The following is a 14115-nucleotide window of genomic DNA, read 5'->3' on the forward strand; positions in this document are numbered from 1 at the left end:
TACCTTATTTGTATCACAAAACAGCCTTATCAGGGTACACACTATTTGTCTAATATCTATAAAATTGTTAAAAAAACAAAAAAACTATCATGAAAAAAAATCATACTGGGATTATTATACTTTAATAAACAACCATCCTCTAATTGAAGAAGAAAAAAGTAATATTCTAAAATCTTCCAAATTTTCTACATTATCAAAATGCTGGCATTTATTCACTTGGAGATATCTACACAGAAGTTTCTATGCACCACATAGGTTAGCCAAAATGTATTCTATTGAAGATCAATGTTGGAGATGCCATACCAAGATAAAAGCAGATTGGCAGCATGTTTTTTATGAATGTATATGTCTCAATATGTACTGGAAATCCATTAACTATTTTTTTCAGACTGTTTATAATGATAATTTTCAATTAACAAAGTCTTTAATTTTATTCAACTCTCCTATTCCAAACTGTGTACCAAAAAAAGACACTAAAATCCTATGGTCACTATTGGCAATTTCACGTAAAATCATAACTATAGACTGGAAAAATGAGGCTTCTCTTATGTTCAAGGAATTTGAGAATTTAACAACAACAGTTGCTCACATGGAAATATTAACAGTGAAGAACAGAACTAAAAGATCTACTTCTTACTATTACTCTTGGATGAAAGTACTGGAAATACTTGAAAAGATCGAAGAAGATATATCATCTTATGTTTCTAACTTTATATAGTATAGAATTTCAATGTTATTTGCATAGACACCAATGTAACTAGTTATATAATGGTTTGAAGTTAGTAATGTTTTAGAATTGTAAATATGTTATTTATCTTTATTTCATGTAATGTTTCTTAAGACATCTTATTTGAAATAATAAAAAAATAGTAAAAAAAAGAAGAAGAAAGAGAATAATTACCCCAAACAGAATTTGTTGTAACTGAAAAATGAGAAGAATAAACAAGAATGACATCACATTAGGTAAATAGTAAATATAGTGAAATACCAGCATGTGCAACAAAATATACAGCATAAGATGAATGGCATTTTATTATTTGTATATAAAGTGCAATCAGAGGAACTTCACAGCATGCATATTTGATTTGCATCATTGTATGCATGGAACATGCAAAGTCCCATGGGACATGAAAAGGTCGCCAAAGCAATAGATAAAGGCAAAATAGCACACATTGTATACCTTGACCTGGCTAAAGCTTTGTACACAACTCACTACTCAGGCATAGTAGAAAAGCTAAATAAACTGGGAATAAACCCCTATGTCACCCACTGGATAGCTACGTGGCTCACAGATAGGACACAGATAATCAAAATAGGGAACTTGCCTTCAAAAACAGACTAGTCACCAGTGGAGTCCCCCAGGGTTCTGTGCTAGCTGTCCTGTTTGGCATCTACATTTCTGAAGTAAAAGCCAATACCGAAGGGCTCTGGCTGACTTAGTTTGCAGGTGATTGCAAGCTAGGAACAGTCATTTAATCCCCAGATGACTTAACCATCTTGCAGGAAGGTTTGTCTTAAATAAATAGCTTGTGTCAGAATCATGGTCTGACACTAAATGCAAAAAAATGTATTATTGTATCCATTGGGAAATCATCTAACCCAAAGAACTATGACATTGACAATATACACTTAAGGGCTAAGAGTTAACCCAGTTGTTTGGGATTTGAGATCTTATATGGACAGTAACCTAACTTTTGACTAATGTGTGTCTATTGTTATAAAAACGTCCTCCTATATTGGACAGTTTATAAACAAAAGGAGTGTGTCTAGATCTAGGGATATCCTTGCCCCCCTTTACTCAAGCCTCATTAAGCCAGTCATTGAATATAATGCCTCCTTTGGCTAGTATGTGTCCAGACACATGCAACAACTGGAATGCCCACAGAGATACCTCACTAAAAGGATACAAGGCCTAAACAACATGTTCTACATGGACTGACTCAAAGCCCTGTCACTATACTCAGTACCCTACAAACTGCTAGAAAGTGACCTGTATCTTGCATACAAGGCATCTTCTGACCCATTACTGATGGATTTACTGCACATCAGAAAGTCAAATGGCATCAGAAATACTTGGTCTAGGAATCTAAACCTCTTCTGAATCATCAGTAGAACAGTTTGGAGAGACAGGTATGTATCTCACAGAATACCATGCTGCGAAGCCGACTCTCCATCATATAAAACAAAGTTCATCCCTCTACATTTACAGATGCAGGCTTGATCTGTGGATGGGAAACTGAAATTTCAGCCCAGGACTACCCCCTGTACTAGTAATGGACAGATGCAGCTCCTAAAGGCTTTATCTCAAGCATGGGTCTCTTCAGATTATCTATAGTATGACCTTATTTATTTTCATTAGGGGTAATATATAATTATCGACCATAGGATGAGGAGAACAATTACTAACCAAGTGGGACAGGTTATTGTGAGTATAAAAAGGTAAACTGACAAGGCTTAAAATGGCCGCAGATGGCAGCTGGCCTAGTACTTACCTATGAAGCTATGAACAAGGGCAGCTAACCTAGTACTTACCTATGAACTTATAAACAACCTAACTGGCATTATGTAAATGTCAAACTGACACTGTGATTAACATCCTCATAAGAAAATAGATGAAACCATCAGGCCCACTGGCCTAATGTGTATGACATTGGCCTCCTAAATCAAAGACTGTGGATTTGAAACCTATCTGTGATGACAAAACCTCAGGGATATTCCTGGTGGTCTAGGGGTTAGGCTTTGGCACTCTCACCACCACAACCCAAGATCATTTCCCCAGAGTTGGGGGTTGGCATAGTGCTTAAGATGCCTGTTTCCCCAAGAACCAGGTATAGGGTCTGATTCTATCTTTTGGTCACTTTCTGGATATTGGTTAACATGTAATAGTCTGTAGACTCATTGACCAGTATGACACCAGGTGAGAACAAAATGACAGAACTTTGGAATTAACAAAATTAAAGACAACCCTACTACAAATGCAACGTTAGATCACACAACAGAGGCAAAGTCAGGACTTCCCTGTACAACAAATACATAAGAATATTTCACAATTACCCCCAAAGGACTATACATTTAACACACGCTGTTCACCCACAGACATTATAAGTTCTAACAACATAGTTAAGAAATTGTGAAGTCATCTCCCAAAAGATTTTATATTAATTATACAAAGCGCACATATGTCTCTAGCTATCTATTTATATTAATTGTACTAAGCACACATATCTCTCTGTCTATCTATTTATATTAATTATACAAAGTGCACATATGTCTCTAGCTATCTATTTCTATTAATTATACAAAGCGCACATATGTCTCTATTTATATTAATTATACAAAGCGCACATATGTCTCTAGCTATCTATTGCTATTAATTATACGAAGCGCACATATGTCTCTATCTATTTATATTAATTATATAAAGCGCACATATGTTGCCAGCTATCTGTTTCTATTAATTATACAAAGCGCACATATGTCTCTATCTATTTATATTAATTATACAAAGCGCACATATGTCTCTAGCTATCTATTTCTTTTAATTATACAAAGTGCACATATATCTCTATCTATTTATATTAATTATACAAAGCGCACATATGTCTCTAGCTATCTATTTATATTAATTATACAAAGTGCACATATGTCTCTAGCTATCTAGTTCTATTAATTATACAAAGCACACATATGTCTCTAGCTATCTATTTATATTAATTATACAAAGCGCACATATGTCTCTAGCTATCTATTTATATTAATTATACAAAGCGCACATATGTTATATGTTTCTTATCTATTTATATTAATTATACAAAGCGCACATATGTCTCTCTATTTATATTAATTATTCAAAGTGCACATATGTCTCTAGCTATCTATTTATATTAATTATTCAAAGTGCACACATGTCTCTAGCTATCTATTTCTATTAATTATACAAAATGCACACATGTCTCTAGCTATCTATTTCTATTAATTATACAAAGTGCACATATGTCTCTAGCTATCTATTTATATTAATTATACAAAGTGCACATATGTCTCTAGCTATCTATTTATATTAATTATACAAAGTGCACATATGTCTCTAGCTATCTATTTATATTAATTATACAAAGCACACATATGTCTCTATCTATCTATTTCTATTAATTATACAAAGCACACATATGTCTCTATCTATCTATTTCTATTACAAAGCGCACATGTCTCTAGCTATCTATTTCTATTTCCAGACCTCCCTCCCTCCAGTCTGCATTTCTTTCTTTCACTCTCCTTCTGTCTCTGGAGCTGATTGGTTCTTAAGGCAGCAAGATTAAAACATTTTTTACTTCACAATAATGAGCCATCAATCATTACTTTCACTTGAGTTGTTTAAGAATGTCCGTGATCCATTTCGGACATCTTTTAATGCAGTGTTGTTTCATAATCGTGTCTTAATGACAACTGTTTTAAAGAAATTGGCACAAGAGGTGCCCTATTCATATTGTTACAAATCAGAGCACACTGAAAACTTCAGTACTTTTTTCTTGTCATTCCCTAGCTGCCACCTGATGACCCTAGGATCACTGCGGACAGAAGCTGCCTTCCATTCTTTCGCTCTTCACCTGTCTGTGGCAGCGGTGAGCTGGGCTACATCTTTGGTGACGTTGCCATTCGGGAGCAGTTAAATGCCCTCACTTCCTTCATTGATGCCAGCATGGTGTACGGAAGCACAGAAACCGTGGCTAAACGCCTACGTGTACCTGACAGCTTACTTGGATTAATGGACACCAATACGGAATTCAGAGATGATGGGCTCCCATATCTGCCAATCGACAACAATCAAAATAGTCCCTGTAAAATTGTACATAAGAATGAAATGCCAGATGAAACTAATCCAGTTTCATGTTTTATTGCAGGTAAGCAACTTTTTTCCTTTTCAAGACCTGCACTCCAACATTTGAAATTGTCATGTTTACTGCGTCTTTTTAAGCACATATCTTAAGAGGTTTCAGCTAAAGCTAACCTTAATGCATCTCACTCTACCTGTCCATACCTGATGAATGCCCCCCCCCCAGTTAATCCAAATAATTATAGTGAGGTACTCAGAGGGTGGTCAGCAAATGAACACTTTTCACCAGAAGTCTGTGTTCTTGCCCACGGAAATCTCTGCCTCATCAAATCAAACATTTACTCTTTTTAGATCTGTTGGCAGACTGTGAAGCCCTGTCTATGTGGTGATCTGAAAGTTTTTTCTTCCTCATGTTGTGGGACTGCTGGTAACTTCATCTGTGAATAAAGCTGACAGTATCTGCATGAAATTCGATATATTCCCTGAAGGGCTTGTGTATTCTGATTAAAACTTGATAATCCTGTGCATAGACTGAGTTTTGGGCAACTGGTTATCCTGACATCATGGATGTGACAAACGTTTAAAACACACAACATGAGGTCCTGACTCCAGCTACACATAATAAGTGACTTCTTGCCTGTAAGGCTTAAGGAAAATACTTTTCCAGAGTTTGAGGTCATCTCGCATTTTTGTTTCCCTTTAATATTAAAGAACAAATGTATGACTCATACTTTTAAGAAACTATATATGGCTACTCAAAAGATGGAAAATCACTGCTATTAGACTTTTATGACCTTGGAAGCACTTTCCCATAGCTTTTAAATTATTGGTGTACCATAGAAATTGCAGGAACCTTGACTACATCCCAGAATGCATAAAAAAAAAATCCAGCAGTGAGAATGTAGATTCATTGATTAGTACTAGGCTAACTGTCCTTGGAGGGCCATTTTAAGCCTAGCCAATTACCCCATGTGAGAATCAAACCCTGCACCTTGTGTTTCTAAGGTAAGCACCTTAACCATTACACCAACCTCCCACTTCCTCATGTAGAGCAGGGTTAGAAAATAAAAATAATGTTACAGAGTAGCATAACAAAACAGAGAGTGAGATACAATACTACGAGACAAGTCATAAATCAGGTAGAAGCATCTACACAAACTGTGTTATAGCTTCAGTCTCACATAGTAATGAGCGAGGACATGTAACAGATGAAACAGAAACCCATACATAACATACAATATACTACAGTTTTGTTCCCAAAAAGAATGACAACTAAATCATGTTACCCTTGTTCAGCTGAGCCAACTGACAGAAAATGTGCTGAGTTTGTGTGTGTGTGTGTGTGTGTGTGTGTGTGTGTGTGTGTGTGTGTGTGTGTGTGTGTGTGTGTGTGTGTGTGTGTGTGTGTGTGTGTGTGTGTGTCTGTGTGTCTGTGTGTATGTGCATGGGTATGTGTGTATGTGTGTGTACATCTGTGCATGTGTGATTTTGTGTGTGTCTGTGTTTATCTGTGTGTGTCTATGTGTGCGTGTGTGTGTGTGTGTGTGTGTGTGTGTGTGTGTGTGTGTGTGTGTGTGTGTGTGTGTGTGAGTGTGTGTGTGCATCCGTGTGTGCTCTCTTGTGTATGTATGTCTATGAGTGTGTGCACATTCGTGCATATGTGATTGTGTGTGTGTGTGTGTGTGTGTGTGTGTGTGTGTGTGTGTGTGTGTGTGTGCATGGGTATGTGTGTATGTGTGTGTATATCTGTGCACGTGTGATTTTGTGTGTGTCTGTGTTTATCTGTGTGTGTCTATGTGTGCGTGTGTGTGTGTGTGTGTGTGTGTGTGTGTGTGTGTGTGTGTGTGTGTGTGTGTGTGTGTGAGTGTGTGTGTGCATCCGTGTGTGCTCTCTTGTGTATGTATGTCTATGAGTGTGTGCACATTCGTGCATATGTGATTTTGTGTATGTGTGTGTGTGTGTGTGTGTGTGTGTGTGTGTGTGTGTGTGTGTGTGTGTGTGTGTGTGTGTGTGTGTGTCTGTAGATGGGTATGTGCTTGTGTGCATATGCATGTGTGGGCATGTGTGTTTATGTGTGTGTGCGTGTGTATGTATGCGTGTATGTGTACGTGTGTTTATGTGTGCTTTCATGTGTATGTGCATGTGTATGTGTGTGCACGTGTTTGTGTGTGCGTGCATGTGTGTGTGTGTGTGTGTGTGTGTGTGTGTGTGTGTGTGTGTGTGTGGTTTAACATTCTATATAAATGCCTTTTGTTTAATTCTATTGTCCTGATTATTTCCACCTCTATCTAAAGTTTCCATAAGACACTCAGTAAAAAGATTCACTAATAATGCATCATGCCTGATACTTGGTAGGACTCACAGCAAAAACAGATACATACCACAGCACCTATCAGCCTTATTAATGGAAAATGAATACAGAGTCTTCTATTAGTACAAGTTTTAATGACCCATCCAAGACATTTCCTTTTGGGATTCATTATGTTTCATGGTGAGATTCGAACCATGAAATTCAGATTCCAGCCTTTCTATTCACGGCTTCATGCCACCTCTACCTATTGATCACAGAGCAGCCATATAAATGACTCCACATTAGTGATGTTCTTACCAGAAGTTTGAGACTGCTCTATGCAAGTTGTGAGGTAGAATAGTTTCATAGTTTCATAGTTTCATAGTATAGTACTAGGCTATCTGCCCTGGGGCATTTGTGAGCCTAGCCATAGTGATGTGGCTTTTGCCACCCCATGAAATGGTACAAAAACTGTACAGAATAAATTTAGAATACTGTGCCTCTGTCTAGTAGTGACACAATGAAGGTCCCCTTATATAATAGAATTAGTTTACTGTGCCCCTGTCTAGCAGTGACACAGATGTGACCCCTGGGGTAAACTTACGATCTCCCATCCACTCATCAAGATTTCTCTTAAAGAGAGTCAGTGAGGGGCTCTGCCTAATATGAACTGGGATCTTGTTCCAAAGCATGGGAAGCCTCTGGGTTATGAATCTATCCCTCCAGCATGTCCTATTCATACTTGTGCCGAGGTTTAAGTCTTTAGCTCTCGTGGTCCTGATGGATTTGGATTTTTTGAGGTGGAGCATGTCCATCAGATCCTGATTGGACATGGCCTTGTACGTCAGGCAGAGATCACCTCTGAGCAGGCAGTTTGCTACTGAATAGAGCTGAAGTTTCTTTAGTCTGGCAGAATAAGACATATGTTGGAGACCCTTGATCCTCTTGGTGAGGTACTTTTGTGGTCTCTCCAGCTGTTGCAAATGCCGGGTGAGGTACATACCAAATGGGGCATTGTACTCAATCATGGGTCTGATGAGGGAGGAGTACAGGGGTACAATGACATCCCTGGATCTGGATGTGAATCCCTTCATGATGAGGTGTGCAAGGTAGAATGTTTTTCTGACCACTTTGGCAACGTGGGTGTCAAATGAGAGGTCGCTGTTGACTTGGGTCCCTAGGTCTCTGATTACTTTTTCCATACTCAGTGGGTTGCTGTCTATGTCATAATTTGTGGGTACTTTGTTTTTCCCAAAGGGGATGACTATACATTTTTTGGCATTTAGTTTAAGGCCGTGACTCCGGGCACCAGTTGTCCGTTTCTGTGAGGCCTTTTTATAGGATGTATGTGTCCGCTGGTGTATCGACTATGGTGCCTAGTTTGCAGTCATCTGTGAACTTTGTCAGCCACAGCCCTCCCATGTTTGCTTTAACATCTGAGAAATAAATGCCGAACAAGAGGGGTCCCAGGACAGATCCCTGTGGGACACCACTTGTGACTGGCTTTGAGTCTGACATTGCTCCAACGATTTTAACTTTATGGGTTCTGTCCTTTAGCCAGTTTGCAACCCATCTAGTGACATAAGGGTTTACGTTTAAGCTGTTGAGCTTATCTATGATGCCTGAGTGGGGTATTGTGTCGAAGGCCTTGGCCAAGTCCAGGTAGGCTGTATGGACTGCTTTGCCCTCATCAATGGCTCTAGTGACTGTTTTGAAAAAGTCAACCAGGTTCAAAAGGCAGGATCTGCCCTTTACAAAGCCGAACTGGGTGGGGTCAAGTGTCTGTAGGTCCCCTATGTCTCTGTTTATGAGTTCCATAATGATTCTTTCCATAGCTTTGCAGACCAGGCTGGTTAAGCTTATGGGGCGGTAGTTTCCAGGGTCTGTAGAGGCACCCCCTTTGTGGAGTGGGACCACTGTTGCTGTACACCAGTGTTCGGGTACATATCCCGAAGTAAGGCTAAGGTTAAATAGCATTTTTATGTGTGGGTTTAGCTCCTCTTGGAGTTCACGTAACACGCAACCCGGGATACCGTCAGGTCCCATTGATGCTGTGTTTTTAACTTTGTTTAGGGCGGTTCTCACTTGGACATCTGAGATGACAGGGAGATTACATTCAGCTGGGATAAGTATTTCTTCTTTTGGGGGTGAGGGAGGGGAGAAATTTGCACTGAACCTGTCAGCCAGAATGTTGGCAATATCTGTGGGTTCAGTGTATTTTTTGTTGTTGTGAACCAACTCTGAGCATATCTGAGGGTTTCCACCCAGGTTTCTAACATAGCTGAAGAAGGCTTTGTGGTTATCTTTAGTGCCCTTAGCGATTTTTCTCTTAAAGTTGGCCTTGGATGTTTTTATTAGAGAACGTAGTTTTCTGCTAATGTTGATCATAGATGTCTTCCCTTCATGGGATTTTGCTCTGACGTGCAGTAGCTTCCTTCTTTTGTTATACAATTTGTTAATGGCTGAGATCCACCAGACAGGACACTTGCCTTTGGTGGAGAGGGACTTGGATTTATTTGGGATTGCATGATCCATGCATTCTTGGAGATATCCATAGAAAGCATATGTGAAGGATTCGGCATTGTGGGATGTGGTATCCACTGGCACAGTAGGCTTAAAGGATACCATCTCAGTCTTAAGAAGAGTGAAGTCTGCTTTTGAGAAGTTTTTCACTGTGGTCTTTTGTGCTGGGGGTGGAGGTGGGATATGTATATCCAGGGTGATTAGTTTGTGGTCAGATCTCACTAGTAAGGGGTATACTTCCGGTGTGGAGCATTTTTGTCCCCATGTTTGTGATGATCAGGTCTAGTATATTATCTCCCCTAGCGGGAGAGGTGACTAGTTGTTCCAGTGCATTTGAATTTATGAATTCCAGGAATGAATCACAAAAGCAAATGCCTTGAATGGGGTCAAACTCAAAAAAAAAAGTAAATGTGTGATCCTCAGAACATGACAGCAAAATGCAAAACCTTTTTACAGGAGGCTAAACTGCTTGTACTCACAGTTGCATCATATTATCAGCAGAGGATTAATTAAAAAAATCATCTCCCTTGCTGGAGTTCCTTAAGAGGCAGCATATACGATGTGAACAACAGTGCCATAATGGCAGTCTGCTGCCAGATGATGACTGCTGGAATTACTGCAACAACAGCTGCTGCTATGACTCCTTAAGTGTAAAAACATGAAAATCACTATCATTAACACAGCCATTCATTATTTTATTCATTTATACAAATATGTCGATAGAGATGCCTCCACATGGAGAGTGGTCAAAACTGCATTACAGTTTACTGTTCTTAGAAGTTAAAACTAAAAGAATAATCAGTTTTAAGAGGAAATCTTTTAATCCTTACAAGTTAAACAAATCTTTAAACATTGCACATATGCTGTATACTTGAAACAAGTTCTCTGCAAGATCAATGACTGCCCGTCCTTCCAGAAGAAGTGATTAAAAAGGGCATTTTTTTTTTTTGTCCCTGAAGTTAGCTAGAGTTCAACCCTGAACACATATTTTTTCGACGGGAAGATGTCATTTGTATGAATTGCTGGAATAAGTCAAAAATTGCAGACCTCGATTTAAGCTGATATGCCCTTTTCTAGTATGCTGTTGCTTCCTGGTAATATTGCATGCATTAGAATGCAAATACAGTAAAAATTAAGTGAGGTGATGCCTACACCAAATCACAGCATGTGCATGCTTGCTGTATCTTGATATTGTACAAAACCATAAATGCTTCTATTTCAGACACTAAAAAATACTATTTATTGTAAATTAGACAGAGTTAAGCTTTGTTGTGCAACATCATTACACCAGAATGACGTCAAAGCACTTGGCTCGCTTCATGTTTTGACTCACCCAAAGTGATGTTGTGAAAGAATAAAACACACACCTTATCATAGCTTATTACTTCATGCTAAATATAGCATACAACTGCTGCTAATGAAAAACTGATGATTTGCAATTCAAAAGATTAGAGTGCTTAGTAGTTTACATTTTTGTTTATTTTCATTTTCCCTTCCTGTTCACAAACTGGAACTGTGAGTCACATACTTCCAAGATCAATTATATAAATGGAGTCAAAAAACAATTTTATGGCCATATTCAGTGGGTGTCAGTGTCCCGCACATTTTCTGAATAGGAGGCTTTGTCTCCTGCACTGATCTTAGAGATATTCTTACACCCCATCTGCCATTAGTGCAACTTAGTGACAAGAACAAATACCTCTCCAGTTCGCATAAGTAGTGTCAGCATTAGATTTTCAAAAATCACACACAGACACACACACACACACACATACACGCACGCACACACACACACACACACACACACACACACACACACACACACACACACACACACACACACACACACACGCACACACACGCACATACACACGCATACACGCACACACACACATACACGCACACAAGCACACACACACACGCACATACACATGCATGCATACCATCAGCAACCAATAACAAACATGTTTATCTACAAATTGTATGTCTCTGTCTGTCACAAAACAGAAAGATGTAAAAAAAGACATAATAGTATATTTTTCTATTTTATAATCATAGTTGTTATGACCTTTAATAAGAACCGCTTCCATATCTGTAGACTGAGTGCTGTCTCTTATATGTGCCCTTCAAGAACTGGGGTCAACTTGAGGTTACTACAACTTAATAGACCATTATAGAACCACAATACTTGCTTCTTGTTTTTGATGTCTAATTAGATGGACCAGTCTATAAAGTAACCAAGAGCCGAGCACGTAGAAATACAGGTCACAGTCAATACACATCATATAAACAGCAAGATAAAATACCTATGCTGGCAAAATCAGAAGGTTGTGGGTTCCATCCACACACAAGATGCTTGGATTCATTTCCCTGTACTGACACTTATAGGACAGCATTAGAGGTTCTACACTCCTGGGGTACTGTCCTTCTAATAAAAATGTCTGCCTAAGATTGTAGTGGTTCTGGTGGATATAAAATATCTCACAGCAGTTACTGAAAAAGAGGTGAGATACTTTAATTTTTACTTCAGTCACCAATAGTCAGTATCATATTTATTAAAACATCAACAATAAGTAGACCGATCAATACATTCATACATAAACATTCTTTTTACTTCAAAATACTTTACAGCTTCATACAAAAATAATTAAAAAAAATGTCAAACGCACACTTAATTATGGGTATCAACATGTTTACTTATACATAACCATGTTTCTATCTGTTCTACTACAAATGCTTGTAAATAATAGGGTCCCCTTCACACTGTCGACTTTCCATAAAGTCGACTTTCATATGGCCGAGACCATATGATTGACTTTTGAAAAGCCGACAATGGGGAACCGCTATCTTCGCACCATGTGGAATGGGAACATTTCCCACTTCCGCACTGTAGTGCGATCTTGGAGTTGGTATATTTAAGTAATGGGGGTGTGGGGGGCAGAGCCCCCAGGGGGGGTGCAGGGGGATGGAGCCCCCCTGCTAACAGTTTAAGGTAAGTGTTTGTTGTGTGTTTATGTTTACTTTACATAGTCAGCATTCTGAAAGTCGATCATATGGTCTCGGCCATATGAAAGTCGACTTTCTGAAATGTCTACCATGTAAAGTAGACCCATATAATATATTCCATTTCAACATGATATTGTGATTGCACCAGTGTGACTGTACTGTACCAGCGTGAATGTATTGTACCAGTGTGATTGTACAAGTGTAAATGTATTGCACCAATGTGTTTGCACCAGTGTGAATGTACTGCACCAGCATAATTGTGCCAGTGTGAATGTATTGTACCAGTGTGATTGCACCAGTGTGAATGTATTATACCAGCCTGATTGTTCCACTGTGAATACATTGTACTAGTGTGACTGAATCAGTATGAATGTTCTGTACCAGTGTGAATGTATTGTATGAGTGTGTTTGTACCAGTGTAAATGTACTACACCAGCTTGATTTTACCACTGTGAATGTATTGTACCAATGTGATTGCACCAGTGTGAATGTATTGAACTAGTGTAACTATAGTACACCAGCATGATTTTACCAGTATGAATGTATTGTACCAGTATCATTGCACCAGTGTGAATGTATTGTACTAGTATGAATGTTCTGTACCAGTGTGAATGTATTGTATGAGTGTGTTTGTACCAGTGTAAATGTACTACACCAGCTTGATTTTACCACTGTGAATGTATTGTACCAATGTGATTGCACCAGTGTGAATATATTGAACTAGTGTAACTATAGTACACCAGCATGATTTTACCAGTATGAATGTATTGTACCAGTATCATTGCACCAGTGTGAATGTATTGTACTAGTGTGAATGTACTGTACCAGTGTGAATATATTATTCCAGTGTGATTGCACCAGTGTGAATGCATTATACCAGTTTGATTGTTCTCCTGTGAATACATTGTACCAATGTAACTGCACCAGTATGAATGTACTGTACCAGTGTGAATGTTTTGTGCCAGTGTTATTCGACCAGTATGACTGTTTTGTACCAGTTGTATTGTAGCAGTGTGGATATATTATACAAGTGTGAATGTATTATACCAGTGTGATTGTTCCAGTGTAAATATATTGTACCAGTGTAACTGCACCAGTATGAATGCACTGTAATAGTGTGAATATATTTTACCAGTGTGATTGCAGCAGTGTGAATGTACTGCACCAGTGTGAATGCATTGTACCAGTGTGAATGCAGTGTATCAGTGTGATTGCACCAGTGTGAATGAATTGTACCAGCATAATTGCAACAGTGTGATTGTACCAGTGTGAATGTACTGCACCAGTGTGATCATAGCAGTGTGATTGCACCAGTGTGAATGTACTGCACCAGCATGAATGTATTGTGCCCGTGTGATTGTACAAGTGTGAATGTATTGTACCAGTGTGATTGAACCAGTGTGAATGTATTATACCAGTCTGATTGTTCCACTGTGAATATATTGTACTAGTGTGATTGAAT

General features: G+C 38.6%; 1 protein-coding gene across 1 annotated transcript in view; it reads left to right on the forward strand.

The window, feature by feature from the left end:
- The window catches only part of LOC122814021 (eosinophil peroxidase-like), a 202168-nt gene that overhangs the window by 126326 nt on the left and 61727 nt on the right, over positions 1 to 14115 (forward strand). The window contains exon 8 of the mRNA XM_044086604.1: positions 4544 to 4901. Coding sequence (XP_043942539.1) covers positions 4544 to 4901 — 358 coding nt within the window. The remainder of the gene's footprint in view (positions 1 to 4543; positions 4902 to 14115) is intronic.

Source organism: Protopterus annectens, chromosome 10.part0 (assembly GCF_019279795.1).
Source record: "Protopterus annectens isolate FY-2018-M chromosome 10.part0, PAN1.0, whole genome shotgun sequence".
Classification (NCBI taxonomy): Eukaryota; Metazoa; Chordata; order Ceratodontiformes; family Protopteridae; genus Protopterus; species Protopterus annectens.